This window comes from Dasypus novemcinctus, chromosome 13 (assembly GCF_030445035.2).
Source record: "Dasypus novemcinctus isolate mDasNov1 chromosome 13, mDasNov1.1.hap2, whole genome shotgun sequence".
NCBI classification, from domain to species: domain Eukaryota; kingdom Metazoa; phylum Chordata; class Mammalia; order Cingulata; family Dasypodidae; genus Dasypus; species Dasypus novemcinctus.
The window spans coordinates 95,611,278-95,633,479 of record NC_080685.1 but is presented as its reverse complement, the minus strand read 5'-3'; the positions used below and the strand labels follow the sequence as shown (position 1 = coordinate 95,633,479).

Sequence of the window (22,202 nt, the reverse complement as noted above, 5' to 3'; positions counted from 1 at the left end):
GAGTGTACCCCGTAAGGAGAGCCGCCCAGCGCGAAAGAAAGTGCAGCCTGCCCAGGAATAGTCTGCACACATGGAGAGCTGACACAGCAAGATGACGCAACAAAAAAAGAAACACAGATTCCCGGTACTGCTGATAAGGATAGAAGTTGTCACAGAAGAACACACAGCGAATGGACACAGAGAGCAGAAAACTGGGGGAGGGGGGGAGGGGAGAAAAATAAATAAAAAATAAATCTAAAAAAAAAGTTCTCTGTTACAATCTTACAATTTTCTTTTGGTATAAAATCTTTCAAAATAAAAAGTTGAGGGCAGGAAGATGTGATAAAGGTGTACATATTAATTTTAAAATAGATCCTTGATATACAAATACACATACCAAAATGCTAACATGTTTGCATTTATTTTTCAATGAGTACATAAAACATTTAAGGTCAAGAAAAACATCTCAATGTCTACAGAATGATCCCAATTTTGATATTTAAAAAAATGCCTGAAGATGTATGTGTGTACCCACACATATTTTTCATATAAAAAAAGATGGGAAAAAATTACAACAAAATGGATATTTGTATCAAGACATTGAGATTATGGGTGAGTCTACCTTCTTTTGTAACCCAGAATTTCCAAGTTTTCAACAATAAATGTGTAGTACTCTTAAAATCAGGTAAAACAAAACAATAAAACCAACTCCACTAAGTGTGAGATTTTAAAAACTCTCTTACTTGGTATTTTAAAAAAATCTCTCAGTCCCAATTTGTCCACAACAGAGACTAGGTATCTCCTGGAAATAGAAAATGTGGCCAGGGTTCCATCAGATGGGGTGGTTAGTGCCGATTTGCAAGTTCACAGCACATCTTCCCCTCCACCCTATCTCTTACTTTCTTCTACCTTTGCAAAGGCTTCAGGTCTTCAGTGACTCCTATGAATATGGCCTAATATCCTGACAGGACATAAATCTAAGGACATTGTGTATATCTATCTTCCCTGCTATAATGTAATAGAATAATGAGGCAATCTCAACTGACATGACAGGGTGGCTGTCATGTCAAGACCAGGTCTACTATTTCTAGAACTGGGAATATCACATAGGAGAAATGGGTATTTAGAAACACCAGGCAGCCTTTCCAAACTATAAAACTCACCACTAGAGTTTCTCACTTGCCCCTCAGTTGAGAATCCTTTCTACGATGGTTAAACCACAAATGAGGATAGGAATGCAGAGGAAAAGAGCTCTGAACCATCCTCTGGGACAATAATGATGGAAGCCTGTCCAGTTCAGAGATTCTACTGTTTTCATCTCCCCCAAAGAAAACAAATCTTCAGATTGAAAAATTTTTGTTAGCTTATAAATGAATTTGAATCTTTCTAACACTGTCTACTGCTACAGAGACCATGAAAACAGAATTTCAGAGTTGGGTACTCTACTTTAAAATACATGTACTTTTCCCAAGGTCAAATAAAAGACGGAATCACAAAGGCACTGCAGAACAAAATGCCCATTGTCACCTTGGTAATCTCTCAAGCAAAAGATTCTATAGTTGGACACCTTGAGATAATTAGCTGTTGCAGAACACTGAAGCACATCATTTCCACTCATCTTCAACACTGGAAACACCCATTAATCTGGTCCAGTTTTTATATAACAAGATTTGACCTTATAATGACACTGGGGGCAAAACTGTTTAGGAAATAAATGAATAATATGAGACAGGGGACTGTCTGTTTACTTAAGTGAAAGGGCTCCACTGACACTATGCCCTCTCCCTGGAAAGCTGCTGAGATATCTGAGCAGGACTCATCACAGCTTAATTCAATCTTGGCTATCAACAATCACACTGGGAAGCTTTCCAGTCCATCCACTTCATTTAAAGGGACTGCTTTCATTTGTCAAGCAGAAAGGAAACTTAAGTGCTTATAAGATCTGGTTAAGTGTAACTCCCCCCAAATCCTACTTCCCAACATGAACAAAAACGACAACTTGCTCGAACAAAGCAAATAAGCATGCCAAAAAGCAGGCACTCATTAATACTCTTTGGCCAACTGTCTTGTCTGGGTAGCCAAGAATGGAGTCAATGAAACAAAAATATAGTCAATTCTCCACTCTCCACTTACAGATCAACTAAGTCAGCAAAATAAACTGCCCAGGCATTCTGCTGGGATTCCTCCCTCCCTCTCCTGGGAATCAGAGCAAGTCCTCAGTGCACCAGCCTAAATTCAGCATAAACTAAAAGGCAAGGCGATGCCAAGGTGCATGCATCATCCAAAATGCCTGGCAGGTTTCTGGCTTATCTATTTGGGATTCTCTGAGAAAATCCCAACCACCCTTGCCCCCAATCAGTATACACGATTGAGAGTTAAATTCAGAGGACATCATTTTTGTGAAATCAGGAAGGAAGAGGTATTAGAGTACAAGTTCCATCTCTACCGGGAAGGGTTTAAAAAGGTCTTTTCTATTTGGTAGCAGAAAGAGACTTAGCAAAACAATAAAATACCTGAGTTCTGGGACCATGCAGGGGCAGCAACTATCCCAAAAAGTAACAGAGGGTTCGGTTTACTAATACTCCAGTGAGAATATAATAAGGCTTATCTGACTTATTTTGTCAGTAACATGGTGGGGAAGGTAAAAACAAATACTGAACTCTTTAAGTATTCAACTCTAAGCCTTTCATCCTTTGCCTCCTGTAAATGTGGAGGAGCCCTTAGCCCCAGTTCTCCTTGCTAAGGAAGTAAGTGTGGGTGCACCCCCAAAGGACACACTGCCACTTTCTGAACCCTTGACACTGCGCTCAGAATTCCATCCTCCCAGATGATGCAGACCTCAATAATTTTGTCTATGCTTATAGGACAGGTTCCTCCCTGGCCGTATTCACTTGAGTGTCCCTCTCTAGGCCATCCAGCTCTGCACTGACTAGATGTGTGGAGCCACAACTTCAGGAAGCACCCCAAGTGCAGGCCCACCCAGACCCACTGGCAGGGCATGCTGTACTCACCTATTTGTTTCTATGATCTTTCCTGATAATGCCCATTTTAGGAGGAAAGCCACTAACCAACAAGAGTCTGCTGTTTTCCCTCCAGAAAGGATGGTCTATACCTGGCACTACTTTACCTTTTGTAGAAATGGAAGCGCTCTGTGAGGAGCAGGAACTGCTTCTCTCCTTGAAGGAAGAAGTGTCTAGCCCTGGAGACACCAGACTTCTGGGTGTACTCGCAGATGTGGGTGAAGTTCAGATCCTCCTTCTTGAAGTAATTTCGGAGGCGCACGAAGTCAAAGTAGGAAGGGACATAGATGAGTGTGTGCGACATGACTGCATCACGATACTGAGGCAAAATCTTGTTCACGAAAAAGTTAAACCTGATTTGGAAAGGAAAAGGGCAGAGTTAAGGCTCTAGAATTTTGCCCACAGCATTACCATTAGCTGTGTGACCCAGGGTAAATCACAGCCTCTGTCTACCTTACCCAAGAGGACGGTATGACTTATCTTATCTCAAAAAAGATGGTTTTAGGATAAACTTGCTAAGAACATTAAAAAATAAGTGCTAACCCTATTTACTGTTAAAAAAACAAATGAGGGAAACGGACTTGGCCCAGTGGTTAGGGCATCTGTCTACCACATGGGAGGTCCGCGGTTCAAACCCCGGGCCTCCTTGACCCGTGTGGAGCTGGCCCATGCGCAGTGCTGATGCGCGCAAGGAGTGCTGCGCCATGCAGGGTGTCCCCCGCATAGGGGAGCCCCACGCGCAAGGAGTGTACCCCGTAAGGAGAGCCGCCCAGCGCGAAAGAAAGTGCAGCCTGGCCAGGAATGGCGCCGCCCACACTTCTCGTGCCACTGACGACAACAGAAGCGGACAAAGAAACAAGACGCAGCAAAAAGACACAGAAAACAGACAACCGGGGGAGGGAGGGGAATTAAATAAATAAATCTTTAAAAAAAAACAAAAAACAAATGAAATGTCATTGTATTCCAGAGAATTATTCTAGGAAGTACATAACCACACCATTCACTCACTCAGTCAACAAATGATTACTGAGCACCATTACGGGTTTGAGTTGTGCCCCACCAAAACACATGTTCAAAAGTCCTAACCCCTGTAATGGGACACTTTGTAACATTAAGGAGTGTAACCACAGAATAGTGAGGAGCCTGGATTTACTGACACTGCCACTAACTAGCTATGAGATGTAGGCCAAGTCACCATTTCTCTCTAGGCTTCAGTTTCATTCTCTGTCAAGTTGGGTTCAATTGAGTTCAACTATCTCATCTAATTTGGCACATGGTAATAAACAAAACTAACTGAGAATCCAATTCTAAATCTGTCTGCCAAAATCTCCTTGGCCCCCAGGTACCCAAGGGGGCTGAAGAGGGGTAGGTTACCTGGCATCAATCACTGAAGCTAGGTTTTCAGCTTCCATCCTCTGAAAGACATGTGGGAGCTGCACCAGGACATGACTGATGGAGCCTGTCATTGGGACGTTCCTCACGGCCACCTGCCAGGAGTCAATGACCAAAAGCTATTGTTACCAAAAGCTCTCTTCTTCTGCCTCATCACCCAAACAATGAACAGTGCTTCATGAAGAGTCCAGAGGAAATGAGAGAGAACCTACCTGGCCTTGCGAATTGACGCAGTACTTGTTGAACACTGAATTGATCTGGGCATCCTGCAGGGCCCCGAACAGCAGCGTCTGGCGATAGTACTTGGACCAATTATTGAGGCTCCACATCCGCACTCGAGAAAAGTCCACCCCATGTGAGTCCAAGGGCAAAAGGTTCATGTGATTCATCAAATGCTTTGAACAGAAATTACACTACAATTAATAATTATTGAGTACTTACATGCCAGATACTAAGCATTTTAAAAGTCTATCATCTCATTTAACCCATGGAGCCATAATATCACCTTCCAAATTACAACAAGGAAACTGAGGCTCAGAAAGGTGAGGAACTTGCCCATGGTCAGCTGAACACCAACAAATATTGGTCACTGTCTGGACCTTCACAAAAGGATCAAAAGAGGACCTACAGGAATACTTCTGTAACAGAAACTTCTGAGTTCCACCACAGTCACTCTGGGTTCCTTAGTCTGACTTGGACAAGGGAAATGACATAAAACAGAACTGTATTCCCTAATTGTATATAATGGCTCTCAAAACATCAGGAATATTTCCAGTACCATTGCACCTGCCTTTTCCTCAAATTATACAATATGACTATCATCAATATGCCTTTTCCATTTTTGCTATATTTTCACCTTATAATACACTGAAGGGTAACGCGTGCTATAAATGTATTACTTAATTTATAAAGAAGTATCTCCTTTATTTGTCCCAAACTTCTTGCTAACTTCAAGTCCTGGGCTTGTAGGAGAGATGAGTTCTCAGGTGCCTTTAAAAAAGAAAACTCTATAGTTCTGTGTTTGTGCCAAAGCATAGACTTTCCATGCTAAAACTGACAACACTGAAGAGTATGTGTATAGGGAGAAAAAGATTACAACACAAATTACTGTAGGGGGATATTGACATCCTATTTTTTTTTGCAAAACAAGATTACACATTAAGAAATCTTAACCAATGTTTTTTCCATTTCTGCTGAAGATTAAACTAAAGAGAAGGAGCATAAACTATATGAGGAATTCCTGGGAGGGAAGAATTTAAATAAACCAACCACGCTAAAGTGGACTATCAGCAGAAAGTGAGCTTTAACAGGAAGAAATCTTTTCTGGAGACTTGAAAACACCAACTAGACTTTTTAATTTCTCTGGACAACTTAATTATTAACCAATTTATTGGCAGAAGAAGGGACAGAAGGCTTTTTTCGAATGGGAAAATGTAGAGTATTTTCCTGTTGCCAAACTAACTGGAGCTTAACTAACTTTTAACGTGGGTTTAAATAACCCTGTAAGACTTAAACCATGGAGCTCCTTGTCTCCCTAAATATGAATGCTGTCCCTCTAAAGGTGAATATCCAGCATTACCAGGACATGCTCCCAGTTCTGCATCAGGTAAATGTCAGCTTGATCAATGATGAGCAGCTCAATAGAAGACAAAAAGTCAAAATCTCTCTTCTTCTCTCCTTCTCCACCAATGATGGTCCTTAGGCCCAGAGGGGAGGCAATGAGAATGTCCGAGGAGTAAAAGGGAGCATAGAGTCGGATGCTCCTCTGAAGTACTGCAACACCTACACAAGACAGCCAAGGACATGTCAGTTCATTACGCACCAAGCCATCCCCTTCCACTCTCTAAAACCTTCCCCCTCTTGTATCTGCCACCTCAGTCTCTTTTCCCATTGTCACATAACCATGCTCGCATTGCTTTATTTATTAAAGTAATAATACCTCCTGCCTCGCACCATGGGTACCTTCTAGCTTCCACTCTCTCTTTCCTTCACCATCAATCTTCTCCAGAGAATTGTCTCTACTCTGAAGTGACCCATTTGTTGCTCAATCCACAGCAATCTGCCTCTTGATTCTCAGGACTCCACTGAAATTACTCCTACTAGGGTCACCAGCAGCACTCAGTTACCAACTCAATGGACACTTTTTAGTGTTTCTTGTCATGAATGCACGAGAGGTATATCGAATACCCTCTCTGAAATGCTATTTTTGTCTTGCTGGTGGTTTCCAACCCTTCAACAGTCACTTCTGTTTCTACCACTGATCTGGTCCTTATCTATCTTTCCAGATGCAAAAACTTATTCTTCCACAAATCCCTGGATTCACTGTCATTTCCTCTCACTCTACATAAAGCTTTAGGAAAATCTACCCATTAACCATGGCTTTAACATCACTTTCATACAAATTTACATGTCTAGCCCACATGTCCAAAACCAAACCCCAGCTCCTGCCCCCTCCCCTCCACCTTCTCCAGCCATGTAGAAGCATGCATGATTCTTATTCACCCTGATGTCTCTGTCCCTGCAGCTTCCTGTCTCTACTCCTGTCACCCTCTTTGTAACTGGCTAACTCCTACTCAGTTTTCAACTTAGTACAGATATCACCTCCACCAGGAGGGACTCCTGAACCATCCTGTCCCCAACATGGGTAAAGGAATTTGCTTTAAATGCTCCTGGAACACCTACTACATACTTGACCCTAATGCCTACTATCCTATTCTGTGTGTTCCCCACCAGGCTGGACTTCCTTCATGAGAGGAACCGTCACTGTGGAAATGCCTGACTCCACGCTTCTAGCCTCCAGCTGTGTGCGCCACACCAGAGGTGCCGCAGAATCTCGGTTCTGACAAGGAGGAATTACCAATCCTAAAGTGGTCATCGATGTTGCCAGCAAATACGGCTTCGTAATCCTCAGGCCTCTTCAGGTTGGGTGGTCTCTCCTCAGGATCTGAGCCATATTCTCCCTTAAATCTCTTTTTGTTGCTCACAATCATTTTCTTCTTGCTGTCGCCCTCAAGAAGGCTGATGAAGAGCTGCACGACCCGTAAGGCGGCCTCGCGGAAAGGCACCACTATCAACACCTGCGGAGGGGCAACGACAGCCTGCTCACGGCACATCGGGAGGGATACCAGCTCCCTGTGACTTGCGTGAGGCGGCTGAGCTCAAAAGCCCCTGGCTGCCCCCGGCCAGGGACCGCATCGATGGCACCCCTGTGGCACAGGGCCTGGCCCGGGACTCCAGGCTGGGCACTGTCCACATCCACAGCACCGTGGAGGCATTTCTCCAACACGATCTGGGAAACACCTTTTAGTACAAGCCAGTGTCATTAACAGATATGTCCAGCAGTAAAAGCCTAAAGGCATAAATGCACACTGAAGGCAAGATGCTACTCATCATCTCTCTCTCTTTCTCTCATAGAACACAGCATAGTAATTTTATCTGTAAGACCCACAGAAGAAATTTATGCTGGATAAATAAAGGAATGAGATGGAATAAGTAGAAGAAAGAGAGCTGATGTGTAAGAAAGAAACAATGCATCACTACTTTTCTAGGACATTCCCTTGGCATATATTTCAGAAATGAGAATGAAGCATTTCTGAAATAAGACCATATCTCAATATGTAAATTAGGACTTGGTCTTCCAAGTGTTTCCAAAAATGCTTAAAAGTTACACCTGTAGAAAACAGAAGGTGGTTGAAATGGCTGTTTTTTAACTACCCTTTTGTAAACAACATAATCAATGGAAATAACCCAGGTCAAATCATGCAATCCACCAAACTGTAAATATGCTTCATGGGTAATCTGCCTCCTATTCTTCCATGAAATTCTAAAGAGAAACAAATAACTGTAAAAACCTGATGTTCAAGATTCCAGTATCTGCCCAAAAAAATGATAATGTGATTCCATCAAGGGAAAAAGACTGTGAAGAACCAAGGTAGACGCTCAGAAGGAAAATGAGCACAAAGAAATGCAGCAGATACACGAGCAATCAGCTTGGTATACTGCAGGGACAATAAGCCAGGAATCAAGAGGGCTGAGTTATTGTCCCATTGTGACACTAAGTAACTGTTTGGACCTCAAACAAGGGGGTTGGCCTAAGAAATCTCTAAATGCCGTTTCAGGATTAAAATCCCAGAATCCTGTTAGGCTCTAATCTAAAAAGATCGATCTTCATCAATATGGAGAGACACAGGCTAAGGGGAGGGACAACACCTAGCACCACAGTTTCATGAAAAGTACAGACAAAATTAGAAGACATTTCCTATCAAAGCCCCAAACCTACTGAAGCCTAGGCTTATGAACACATGTAAATGTAAACTTCACTTCAGACAGCAATAACTAGACACTGGAAAGTATGAACAGGGTTTTTTGTTCAAAAGTATTCATATTTACAAGGCTTACTGAAGAGATTCCTTGGTTCTGGTCCCATCTCAACTACTCTTTCCTGGTTAAGGCCTTCTACCCATCTGGGTCTCCATCCTTAGCTGTAATATGTAGGAATTGGATAAAAGGCTCATTAGGTCCCTTTTGGCTGTGGCAGTCACAAAGAAGAGATTTGTAACAGAGTGTTTTTATATATGTTCATGGTTTATCTTTTTTTTTTTTTTTAGGGAATTGAACCCAGAACCTTGTACATGAGAAGCAGGTGCTCAACCACTAAGCTATACCTGTTCCCTGGGGTGTTATCTTTAAGGGGAGTATCATGGAGGTACCTCCTACTCATAAATTTCCAGTTAGATCCACCATCATAAACAGTCCACTGGGCTGGGTGCCGCCTGTTCTGACACTACTTGGGTCATCCCATGTGCTCACTCTTTGGCTCACTCATTTTTTCAATTGATTATTAAAACACCTGAGTACCTGCTAAGTGCCAGGCACCTACAAGGCTCTCCGGCTGCCACTCACCTTGGGCCTTGTAAGCCCTTGGTCCCTGAAGTCATCATCATCACCCACTCCGAATTTCTGGCTTCGGCGTCTGCTATTGTTGCCAAGCACTTGGGCATTGGCTTTGAGGACGTGATTCAACACATGCAAGCAGTAGACATGACGGATCTCTTCCCCATTCTTCAGGGCAGTCCTTTCTGGATAGAAAAGGTCCTGGTATGAATTCATAATTAAGAAGAGTTCTTTCTGGAGAGGAGTGAAGGGGCTTGATTTTTGGGGACCAGATAGGAACTGGCTATTGGTCTTGGTCCAGGTGGATTCCAGAGGTTTCTGGAGATGAAGTGTCTCTAAGTCAATGTCCTTTGGAGGTTTAAATGTTTCCAACTTCTGAAACTTGGATGAAAAGACAAGCTGACCCAGGGTGGGCCACTAGGGAAGAGAGATCAAGAGCTAAGTTAGAAATGAATAATAATAACCTTACATTCACAAAGCACTTTATAATTTACAAAAAACTTTCAGGATATGTAGATCATCTCATTTAATCCTTACAAGGACTCTGCAAGATAAAGATTTTAATAATCCTATTACAGTTTAGGAAACTCTGAAGTCCAAAGAGGTTATAATGATTTAAAAGTTTACACAAGAGGGAACAAAGCCAAGGCTCAGAGTTAAGGTTTCTGACTTAAAATCCGAGCTCTTTCTACTCTGTCAGTTTCCCAATCTGACCTGTGGAAGATGCTCTCTAAAGAGTCAAAATTCATTCTAGACCAAGGAGCCCTATGATCAGATAACTTTGGTAAACACCACTAAATCAAGTCCCTCTCAGAGACTCACAATGCACATTAGCAGACCAAAGGCTCTGACGAGTCCTAGAACAAGAACTCGGTTCCACTTTAACCCAGACTTTTCCAAGTTTATGTGGGTATGGAACAATTTTTTTTTAAAGCCATACCTATTAGAATCCTAAGGAGTACTATTTTTATGAGGTACCAATTTGGGAATCTTGGCATTGCAGCAAAACTGCTGAACTAAAAAGGCTGACCTCAGCAATAAAAAGGAGTGAACTATTGATACACATACCACTGTGGTGGACTGAACTGTGCATGTTCTTGGCCTTGGTCCACATGCCGGTGGGTGTGGACCCATTATAAAATAGGATATCTTGAAGATGCTTCTTCAGTCAAAGTGTGGCTCAAGTGAATCAGGTTGGGCTTTAATAGGGATCGCGGGAGCCCTTTACAAGCAGAATGAAATTAAGACATAGAGAAAGCCACAGGAAGATGCTCGAAGTTGATGGAACCCAGAGGAGAAAGGAGAAGACACTGCCATGTGATGGAAAAGCCAAGGACCAAGGGTTGATGCAGCCAGCCCCAGAACACCAGTCTTTGGGGAGAAAGGGTCACCTTGCTGATGCCTCATTTTGGACTTCCAGCCTCAAAACCGTAAGTCAGTAAATTCCTGTTGTGTAAGTCAACCCACTGTAGGGTACTTGTTTTAGCAGCCAGAAAACTAAGACACATTACCTAAAAACAATCTCAAAAGGTTACATACTGTATGATTCCATTTATGTAACACTATTGAAATGACAAAATTATAGAAATGGAGAACAGATTAATGGGTGCCGGGTGGGAGTGGGACAGTGGGAAAAGGGAGGTGGGTGTGACGATGAAAGGACACCACCATGAGGGATCCTTGTAGTGCTGGAACTGTTCTGTATTTTGGTGAATATTGAACTCTTAGAGCCAAATACACATACTTGAATGACTATAAGTTTAGCTGGGGAAATCTGAATAGGATGGGTGGATTTTTGTATCAGTGTCAATTTCCTAGTCATGATATTTGATTATAAATAGTTTTGCAATATGTTAACATTGGGAGAAACTGGGTAAAGGGTACACAGGATCGCTCTGCATTATTTCTTACAACTGCATATGACTCTATGATTATCTCAGAAAGTTTCCCAATTTTAAGAGGTTTCAATTAAAAAAAATCATGGTAAAGTTTTCACAATGAATAATGGTGATGGAGGCACCATTTTGTGAATGTAATTAACACCACTGAACTCTGTATTTGAAAGTAGATAAAACATGAAATTTTAGTTTGTATAGAAATTCCCAGGAAAAAAAACAACACTGTGCAACTGGGGAGCAGATGCAGCTCAGCAGTTGAGTGCCCTCTTTGCATGTACGAGGTCCTGGGTTCAATCCCAGTACCTACTGAAAAAAAAAAAAGAACTGTACAACACAAACAGCGAACTCTAAAGTAACCAATGGACTATAGTTAGTAGTATAATTATATCATTTCACCAACTGTAACAAAAGTACTACACTAATCGAAGTGCTATACTAATGTAAAATGTTAGTAAAAGTGAAAAGTACGTGTGCGAGGGGAGTATATGGGAACTCTGTACTTTCTGATTCTTCTGTAAACCTGCAACTGATCCAATAAAAAATAATTTTAAAAAGAAAAGGATGAACCATTCTCACGAACATGGTGGTGAAAAAAATAAGAGGGAAAAAACTGCCTATATCTGAATAATTTAGTCTGACTGTGTCTCAGATATTTTAAACAAATGAGTACAGTAGTGATACTCTTTTGCTGAACACTTACTGTGTGTCAGTAAATTAAATTACTTTGAGATAGACACATTACTGACCTTCTGAACAGATGAGGTTAGTGGACATCAAAGAAGTAGATTAACTTGCTCTAGGTCATGTGACAGTCTGCTACAGATGCTAGTCTAAACACTGATGTGCCTGTCTCCAAAACCATTCTTAGCCACCCCACCAGGTATCTGCCTTCCACACTCCAGCCTCCTAATGCCTTTTTGAACTACACTTGGGCCCCATTAGGCTCTTCCAAATTTCCTAACCCTACCAAGCCATCTACCACCAGAGCCGTGCCATACATTCTGAGAGACCACTGAAACCTTGAAACCCAAAACTATTGTTTTATTGGGAGCTTTTCTCCATTTGTAACTGGGATGATCAAACAGCACTTACTTTTAGCTGGTGGGTAGTTTTGGAATTTGTGGCAATAGCCTGAATTTCTTTCTCTTTCAGTTCTTTGTTCACATGTTGTAGAAATGTATCTAGTTCAGAAATAAAGAATGCCAAGAACATTAAAGCAAATGACATTGTTTTTGTTCTTCCCAAGTGAATGTCATACTGTTCTTCATGGTATTTAGTCACCCTCTTCCCTCATCTACTTTCTCCATCCTCCAACCCAGTTCACAGCTTAAAAGCTTTTGACAGGTTCATCTTCCTAAAGCAGTTGTCTAATGACAATACTTCCCAGCTCAAAAACCTCTGAAGAAAATCTAACCTTCTCAGCCTGAAATTTGTACCACCCTGATATAATTTCTGAACTACATGGCCCTTAAATTCTTTTGCTTCTGTGCTTCTCCTGCCTTCAACTAGAAATTCTATCATCTCCTTTATCCTATTTTTGCATATCTAAATATCATCAGTTTACTGTAACTCCCTGACTCAAAATAAATACTTCCCAAGAGCCTACTGACAGGCTCCACTAAGAGGCCAGGCATCACTGTCTTCTTTCGAGTATCCCACACCCATACACCCTAACACATAAATGTGCATGTCTTAGCTCATCTAGCGTATTACAAGATCCCTGAAGGTAGGCTCCATGTCTGATCTATCTTGCACTGCAAGACACACAGAAGTGCTCAATAGTGAACTGAGTAGAACAAATGATCCAAAGGATAACACCTGCTTTCCGGGTTACGGTCAGTGCTCTGGGTGGCCACCTAACCTTCTCTCTCAATGTCACTCACTGAGAAACAGAGCAAAATTAAACGGCCCATTCAAGGATTAAAATGGTAACTTAAAAAAAAAAAAGAGCTAACTTCAGATGCAATGGACCTTGTGCTAAACATCTAAGATAAGTGTGAACAATGGGATGGGACAGAAGGCTTCCAGGTGCCAACATATCTGTACAGGCAAAACAACCAGAGAAACCCTGAGTTAAGCTTCCTATTGTCTCCTCCAGGGTTTTATAAAGTTTTGATAGTTCACTGTGGGGTGTGTGCTCCAATTCTACTAAATTCTGCCTGCTACCTCTCTCCCACATAATAGCCGATAGAAACAAATGAGCCAAATGAGGACAAAATTTCAGCTTCACTATGGTAAAGCTCGTTTGAATAATAGCACTGGGATCGATGAAGGCAGCCAGGACTCAGAACAAGATCACCCCAACTTGCCCGCCCAGGTGCTGGCTGAGAAACTGGACCTGAGAGAGCAGAGACCTGCCGAAGCCTGCCACAGACAGGCTTTGTCTGAGCGACAGCCATCTGGGCCCGGGTATGCCCATGAGCCAAAGAGATGGAGCTTTTTGGCTTCTGAGGCTCTCTTTGTTAATAAGGACTAAACAGATCAGTCATTCCTATGTCTTACAAATGTGAAAACTTACTGCTTCAATATAGAAGAGCAAGTGTGGAAGACAGAAAGTGGGAAATATTCACCCAACTACTTCTATCTGAAGAGAAAAGCAGCAGTCTCTCCTGACTCTAAATGTGGAAATGTAAGGCTTGCCCTGGGGAACTGGCCTTCCCCACTATCACTCTTCAACTATTTGTTCTCCTAAATGTCCCACTCCAACCCAAACTTGTCTAAGTATTAAATAACATAAAATAGTTGTGAGGCATATCTTCTCCCAGCTCTAGATCTAGCTGGGAAACTGAGTGCTTTTATTGCAGCGGCTCTTACTAACAGATTTAACTTGTGTTAGCAAACAACCCTCTACTAAGCACATGGCGAATGTGAACACTACCCATTGTGCTCTGACCTTGTGATGCTTTCGGAGAACTGCCTCTATTTTCCTCTTCAAGAAAATTGGTTTCCAGGCTGAACAGTGACTCGTGTTTTATATCTGTGAACTCCTCAGGTGATTCTTGCTGTGATGTGCCAGGCAGCCCTTCCCCATCTTTGGCGTCAGAGTCAGCTAATAAGGCCACATCTGCAATTTTGAGAAATGTTTTGATTAATTATTTACTCATAAATACTATTATACTTCTGTTGACAAATTTAATTCCTTACCCTACAGCAATGCTACGTTCACTGCTACTTGTGATTTATTTTTAAACAAATTCAGGTGGAAGGTATATAAATGTCAAAATTATGCCTGAGGGGAGTGGATGTAGCTCAAGTGGTTGACTGCCTGCTTCCCACGTATGAGATCCCAGGTTCAATCTCTAGTACCTCCTAAAAACAAAACAAGAATGAAAAAACCAACTCTCACTGGGGAGCAGATGTAGCTTGGTAGTAATACTCCTTCATCAATTGTAACAAGTGTTACAAACCAATCCAAAGGTGTTGGTGGTGGGATGGTGTATGGGAATCCTGTATGTTATGCATGGTTGTTTTGTAAGTTCACAACTTCTCTAATGAAAAAAAAAAAGCCAGACACAAAAGGGTACATACTGTATGATTCCACGTATATGAAATTCTGGAACAGGCAAAACTGCAACAGAAAGCAGATCAGTGGTTGCCTGATGTGACGGGCAGCCAACTGACTACAAAGAGACAGGAAGAAATTTTTAAGGAGGTAATGAAAATGTTCTATATCTTGATTTTGCTGGTAGTAACATGGGTGTACGTATTTGTCAAAACTCATCAAACTTAAAATGTGTTTTATTTTATGTAAATTAGATCTCAATAAAGTCGATTATAAAGTTAAAGAAAAATGCCACCTGGAAGTCTGGGTGAGATAAAGTTCCCTTGGGCTTTAAATCTCAGCTCTTCCCCAAAGTTGTCCCTAATTTACCGATAGCAGAGTGTGATGACACTGTATTTCTTCAACACCTTATATGTTGCTCTTCTATACAAATCTGCTGCTTGAAAACTATTGTATACTTTTATGTCTATATTTCATTAAATCTGTTTTCCCTAAAGGAGGAACAGTAACCTCTTCAATAAATTGAGACCATCACAAAGAAAAAAATGTTCTCCTTGAACTAGGACTGATGACTACCTGAAATCATAAGTAAAAATGCTTTCTCCGCATTTTCCTGGTGAGAGGGTCTCAAATTTTCATTAAATTCTCAAAGATACCATGCAACCCATCAAGGTTTAAGAATCTCTGCTATAGATGTGCTCTCACCCAACTCCCACAGGACAGGGCCCTGTGCCCAGGGAGCAATCTGTCTAGGGTCCTGGCAAAGGTGAGCTCATACCAAAGACACCTACCATCCCGTATTTCAGTAGACTCTGCTGCCGTCTCTTCTTCCACATTGTCATCACCATCAGTATCTTCACTGCTCATTTCTGCCTCATCTACAACACTGTCTTCTTCTTCTTCTTCTTCTTCTTCTTCCTCTTCTTCTTCAGAAACATTCTTTAATGTAGCAAGTAATTTGTGGTACCCTGAAACTTGTTCTGGTTCATTCTCTGCTTCACTTTCAGAACTTGAAGAATCCGAACTCTCTGTCTAAGGGAAAAATGAAAATTTTAGAAACAAAAGCCTATTGTTCTCATCAACCCTACATCTACCATCAGTCCAACAGTGTAACAGGTTCAGACTTAGCTCACTAAAAATTAATTTTGCTGCAAATATTACCCAATTCTATTTAACCAAGCCCAGCACCACATTTATTTTAAATTAGGTAATCTAGCTATGATTCCAGCAGTTTTTCATCTTCTCCAAACTGTTAATGCCCCACATAGGAAGAAAACTGGCTTTTAAGATATAGAACGTTAAGTTATAATGAGATTCACTCTATGTCCCAGACATTAGGATGCACATTTAAAAGATCAACAGGAGAAATTACAATCCAACATAAGAATGTAACTTCTTTGAGTTTGAGGTACTAAGATATGACCTTTGCTCAGTTTGCACAGTATTTGTGGTTCCTTTTATGCTGAGCAAACCAGATAGTTCCCCCTTAGGATTCACCAGAAGCTTCTGGTTGGCCCCCTTAACTGGCCCTATTTAATAGGCTAGTCTCTCTGAACAGTTTCAAACGCTGGCTTCCATATTAATTACCACATTGGTATTTTCAGAGGCATCTGCATCCAAAACTAAGCAATACTATTAAATTAATAGCTTAGACATAAAATCGAAGAGAGTAGAAAAGTAAGCAAGCTTTATTATTATATATAATCTTAAAAGGAACAACCTAGAAGCCACAATTATAAAGAAAATATAAAGCATTACCAGTTGACAGATCTGTGGTTTTGCATCCTTTCTGGAAACCCTGGGAAGAAATAATTAATGTTAAACTCTATTAGTATGTAGCAGCTAGAAAAAAAATTTAATGATACAACTTTTAATGAAAATGAAGAATATACCATTCTAAGTACACTATAATTATACTCAGGTAAAACGATTTATGCAGTTGGACAGAACCGTAAGTGTACCACAAATCGATAATTATTGATAAATGAAAAGTTTAGAGAGATTCACGACAGAACCCGTTAGTCACACAATAACTGTCTCTCATCCAAAAGAAAGAGACTATTTGGGGCTGTTTGAACCTCAGGGTTCACCTTTTTCCAGAAAACTTCTTAATTAGAACGTCCCACCGATGGCTAATAAGGCAGCCCAGAGTGGTGGAATAAGCACTAATTTAACTATGAGAGTGTTGACAAAGATCAGAAGAATCCACAACTACCGAAGCACAGACTGCGCCAGATAATATCAAGCAATCCTCTAAACACACAAAAACCAAAAACCACCTTGAAGGATCTCTTGATCAGGTCTTTTAATATACAAAGACCAACCCACACAGTGGGCCTGCCTTCTAGCATGAAGTTACGGGCTCAACAAAGGTAGAAAGACCAGTGAAGAACCCCCTGTCCTGACGGAGTACCGTCGGAATCGTCTACATTCGAGGACCCGCTGGACCCGACTCCGAACACCGGGGCGCTAGGGTACGCGTGAGGAGAGGCGGGAGCAACCCCGTCACTATCTCCTGGGAGGCCGCCAGACCAAACTCGGAGAAACTCCGGTTCCCACTGGGAAAGACCCTGGTAGCACTGGCCCCAGCCCCGCCCCTCCGGACCTGTCATAGAAGGGATGCTCCTCGCCGAAATCCCGAAGATGCTTCTTCTGCTTTTTAGTCAGGGTATTGAGCAGTTGGCTCTGGCTCCGGCTTCCGCGTTTGCCCATAGCGAAAACGCCAACTATGCCCACCTTCAAAGATTCGTGTTATTCCCGGGAAGTCGTTCCGTCAACCAACCCACGTGGGCACGCCGACGGCGCTTTACGGCGGAAGCAGGTTGCCATAAAGCACAGCCGCTTTACGTCGCGCTTCTACGTCAGGCGTTAGAACTTCCTTGTCCCTAGTCTGCCCCCTACAGAGGCTCCTTGGAACTACACGCGCGCGGGCGCATTTATTCACTGAGCCGCAACGCTTTAGAAGATCGGGCTTGGGGCTTCCAGGGGGGCGGGTGGGTACTTGTGCTTATGTTTTGGTTATGGGAATCACCTGAAGTAATGTGGGTAGCGGATATGGTTGCTGGCGGTGACTTTATACTATGCTAAAAAATGCCAGCTAACTTGTAAGGATGCCTGACGCATCTCCCTTTATCCTCGCAACTGTACACAAACAGGCCCTGATATAAGCCTGATATTGCCGATGAGGAAAGTGATGTCCAGAGAAGATTACACGCTAGCCGGCAAGTCAGGAGGTGAAAATCCAAGTTGGATGCGACCACAGGATTTTATCCACTAGGCTGTATCACCTGCGTGTGCTTTATCTACCAAGAATGGCGCTACAAGGGTGAGATTCCCGCCCCATACCACTCCCGCCTTTTCTGAAAGTGTTGGGACATATCCTAGAAACGAGTCAGAACCGACACCCCTCATTTTACAGGAGCAGAAACACATCCAGACAGGCGAAGTGACTTTCCAGAAATCACCCTGAGAGTCAAAGTTAGAGAAGGCAGAAGAATGCAATCCGGTGGCCTCGGTCAAAGGCGAATGGAGAAACTTTTCAGGGAGAAGGAACTCTTCTATTTCTTGATCATGGTTGTGGTTACCCATCGTAACCAAAAGTCATCAAATTGTACACCTAGAATTGGTGGATTTTATGTATGTGAGTAACCAAAATAAACAAGGGAAAAAAGCAAAACTGGACTCAATAGCCCAGCGATATGCAGAGGGCTAGTTGAAACCACAGGATAAGATGAGAAACTTTTTCCTAATAGCAACTTATAATGTTGTGTTCTGTGAAAACGAAGTGTGAATTCATAGACTGCAAAGTTTTCCAGAGTATTTAAGATAAAACAGGAGACATTAAAGAGAATGTTCACTGGACCCTGTTTTTAGGGGTCGTTTGTGCAAAAATTTGAGGTTTGCCCAGTACCATTGTCACAACTATGGGGAGTTGTAATGAAACTCCTGGCATCCTGTCATTGTCCGTTCTGGTAGCATCTACTACTACTTAGACTCTGGGAGGCTGGGGTGGGGAAGGTGAGGACAGGGAGCAGGAATATGGAGAAAATATGCAAAGTGGGTGGTGCCCAGCAGCTGGCCCTACCAAGAACCCATAAACAGCCATCTGTCTTCTGTCTAATTTCATGATAAACCGTACAGTCACTTATGTCAACAAAAGGCTGTTTGCAAAATGTCATCATATATTTTAAGGCGCTAACCACGGTAATCCTGGCCATAACAATAAAGAGCTATAGTTTTTTTTCTCCTCCCACCCTATCCCAGTGCTTCAGCTTCCCTCCCCAGAGGCAACGAGTTTCTTGGTGTTCTTCCAGAGCTCTTCCAGAAAAAGCCACGCTCCTGAGCACTTGAGGTGAGTCCTGAGTCATTCTTGGTTTCTACATTCTTGTAGTTCTGTGTGAAGTTCTAGACCATTCTCACATTCTGGCAAAAATGTGCTCTAGCCCCACCCAATCAGTCTCATCATTGGCTCACAAAGCACAGAAAGAAGTGATAATTCACTGAATATATTTATAGTAACCTTTGACAAAATAAAAGGGGACCCTTTGTGAACTCTCAACCTTAAAGCCAGAACTTGAAACATTTATTTCCATGTTTCCAGTCTCTTAGTGAAACCAACACAAAGATGTACATACCAGTAAGTGAAGACCCTAGGAAAGTTCTAATGATGTGTTTTAATCCCCTGCAATTATGATGATATATGTGGTTTGAAAGACCTTTTGTGCATATAGCTATATACTTGAAAGACAAACCACTTTCTAATACAAACTACAGAAAGTAAGAGGTCTATCTGATATTCCCAGCCAACCAGGGGGAAGTACAACTGAGGGCACATATAAGATACTTGGGATGTTTCAAATTGGAAAGTTATGTTTATCTCAAGGGCACATGTGTTTAAGAAATGTTGAGAGGGAGAAATGTAAAATCCAAAAGTATGAATCTCTAATGATGAAAATTCATATATCTCCACTTCTGGTTTGGGTAGCTTCTGGGGGAGGTGTTTGTATATGTGTGTGTGTGTAGGAGGGTGGGCATGAGAATCTTCTTGGAGGCCTTTATATCAGAGTTTCCTACATATAAGATAATCTCCTCCACCACATGTATTCACACCTGTCTCTGCCCACATCCAAAGCAGTCAGGCTTCTTCCTGAGAACACTGGCAGAAATCAGTCTTTCACTGCTCTTAAAATGAAATGAGGGAAGCGGATGTGGCTCAGCTGATAGAGTGTCCATCTACCATATGGAGGGTCCAGGGTTCGATCCCCAGGGCCTCCTGACCCGTGTGGTGAGCTGGCCCACATGCAGTGTTGCCACACGAAAGGAGTGCCCTGCTAAGCAGGGGTGCCCCCGCGTAGGGGTGCCCCATGTGCAAGGAGCATGCCCTGAAGGAGAGCTGCCCTGCATGAAAAAAAGCACAGCCCACCCAGGAGGGGCACCACACACAGAGAGAGCTGATGCAGCAAGATGATGCAACAAAAAGAGATGCAGTTTCCCTATTCCACCAGATAATGCAAGCAGAAGCAGAAGAACATACAGCAAATGGACACAGAGAGCAGACAAGGGAGGGGAAGGGGAGAGAAATAAAGAAAATAAAATCTTAAAAAAAAAAAAAAAAAGAAATGAGCTCATTCATTCATCCAAAATAAATTTTTTTTACCAAAGTCTTACCATGTACCAGGCATTATCTAGCAGCTGAGACTAAGAAAAAGAATAAGACCCATTCCCATTCTTCTCAAGGAGTTCACAGTCTAGTCAGAGGACAGATAAGTCCACAGATGACAATTGCAATACATCGAGATAAATGATGAACTGATAAATGCTGGATGCTAAGGAAGCAGTGAGGACAGGTGTCTACCCAGTCTCAAGGGGTCTGCTCTCAGGCTGCTGTTGGGCATCTGTCCATCAGTCACATTCATTGAACACTAATAACTCAAAATTTATCTAGAGTCCAGGACTTAGGCTGTATGAATTGTTACTGCTATCCTCATGACCAGCTTGTGTCATGTATTCAAGACAGGATATGAGGGATATAGGACAACAGGAAATTAGAAAGAGCTAGGTTGTCATAGGATTACACAGCACTTATTGTGTATGCAGCAATATGCTCTTTTGGTGGAGCAGACTTTAGAAGATATGTATGAGAATACAAAAATCTTTGTAAGGCACTAGAATACACTCTACATAATATAGAAATAGACATTATTATTACATTTAATCTCTACCCTTTCTATTTATTTGTATGCATAAGAAATACCCGTTATCTAAAAACAGACCAACACAAAGCATGGAACGCCATGGAACACAGTGAACCCTAAGTTAAACCATGGACTGTGGTTAATAGTACAATTATAAAAATGTGCTTTCATGAGTTAAAACAAATGTACTACACCAATGCAAGATGTTAATAATAGGGTAGTGTATGGGAATCCTGCATTTTATGCATGGTTTCTCTATACACCAACAACTTCTCTTAAAAAAACATCCAAAGCCTGACAAATACTGACCTTTAATAAATATGTTTTCTTGAACTTGTTGTGGATTGATTTTCATTAGCCTGAAACAGAACTATTTTATCAGATTTTATCAATCTGGTTAAGAACAGGCCTAAAATACAGTTAGACCGGATAATGGTTTCTATCACTGTCTCTAGTGGAATATACCTATGCAATTTTTTTCCACATTGTTTGGCAATGGCTCAGTGGTCATGTGTTCATTCATTTTTTAAACATTTATTAAGCAGTTACTATGTTACAGCCACGTACTAGGCTAGAAAGATTCAAAAAGCTCAGACCTTAAGTGTTTTCCCTCTATAATCTCATTGTCTAGTTGGGGAGACAAAGCAATAAACAAATAATTACATTGTCATGAGCTAAAAGCTTTGTAAGAAAGACATATAGCGTGTTAAAGGAACCCAGGGGATACAGAAACTCATTTTACTATGGAAGAGAAGGAGAGGGTCATGGGGAGCTACAAGGGGATTGGCTGAGTCGGGATTTCCTGGGTGGACAAGTAAAGAAAGAACATTCCAAGGAGAGGAAATAGCATGAGCAAATGCTTATAGAGGTGTGTGCTTGGAAAACTGCAAGTTGTCCATGTTGCTGAGGTGGAGGGGCAGGAAAAGAGGGGTTGGAGAGGCTGCTGGGTGAGGGCCAGTCCACCAAAGGCCTTGCACGCCTTGCTGAGGAGTTTAGGGACGATCCCATAGGAGGTGGGGCTCCATTAATGTATGTCAAGTAAGAGGGTCATGTGATCAGATTTGGACTTTGGAGAAATCACAGTGAGGTCTGGTGTGGGTGACAAGCAAGGCTACTAAATCTTCCTTTCTGATGATGTCCCTGAGCAGTTAGTTTGCTGCTGATGCTGTCCACTGAGTCTGCATAGGCTTTTTCATCCTTTTACTGAATACTCCCTTCCACTTCTCAACATCTCTTGAAACCAATATCTGAGTCTGTCCCAATATAATCATCATAAATCGAGACTGTAGTGAATTCAGTTTATCAGCAAACATTGATGAAATCC

At 41.9% G+C, this 22,202-nt stretch overlaps 1 protein-coding gene and 1 long non-coding RNA gene across 9 annotated transcripts in view; one reads left to right on the top strand and one right to left on the bottom strand.

Moving 5' to 3' along the window:
* Positions 1-17,503, bottom strand: part of UTP25 (UTP25 small subunit processome component) — a 74,543-nt gene extending 57,040 nt beyond the window's left edge. For 5 of the 8 annotated variants that reach the window (XR_011645562.1, XR_002793763.3, XR_002793764.3 and 2 more), the window contains exons 1-11: positions 17,290-17,494; positions 16,443-16,482; positions 15,476-15,716; positions 14,076-14,246; positions 12,275-12,363; positions 9,294-9,701; positions 7,249-7,468; positions 5,971-6,173; positions 4,604-4,786; positions 4,374-4,486; positions 3,107-3,352 (exon numbers count right to left, since the gene is read on the bottom strand). Coding sequence is in view for 1 of the 8 variants with exons in the window: in XM_004476235.5 (XP_004476292.1) it covers positions 3,107-3,352; positions 4,374-4,486; positions 4,604-4,786; positions 5,971-6,173; positions 7,249-7,468; positions 9,294-9,701; positions 12,275-12,363; positions 14,076-14,246; positions 15,476-15,716; positions 16,443-16,482; positions 17,290-17,396 (2,021 nt within the window). In the remaining 7 variants the exon portion in view is untranslated. Of the gene's footprint in view, positions 1-3,106; positions 3,353-4,373; positions 4,487-4,603; positions 4,787-5,970; positions 6,174-7,248; positions 7,469-9,293; positions 9,702-12,274; positions 12,364-14,075; positions 14,247-15,475; positions 15,717-16,442; positions 16,483-17,289 lie in introns of all 8 variants that reach the window. The other 3 variants (XR_011645560.1, XR_011645561.1, XR_011645558.1) reach the window with 1 other exon arrangement.
* Positions 17,504-17,603: 100 nt separating this feature from the next.
* On the top strand, positions 17,604-18,401 carry LOC131273161 (uncharacterized). The gene is made up of 3 exons (XR_009180323.1): positions 17,604-17,677; positions 17,840-18,009; positions 18,103-18,401. It is a non-coding gene; the product is annotated as an uncharacterized lncRNA (long non-coding RNA).
* The last annotated feature ends 3,801 nt before the right edge of the window (positions 18,402-22,202 follow it).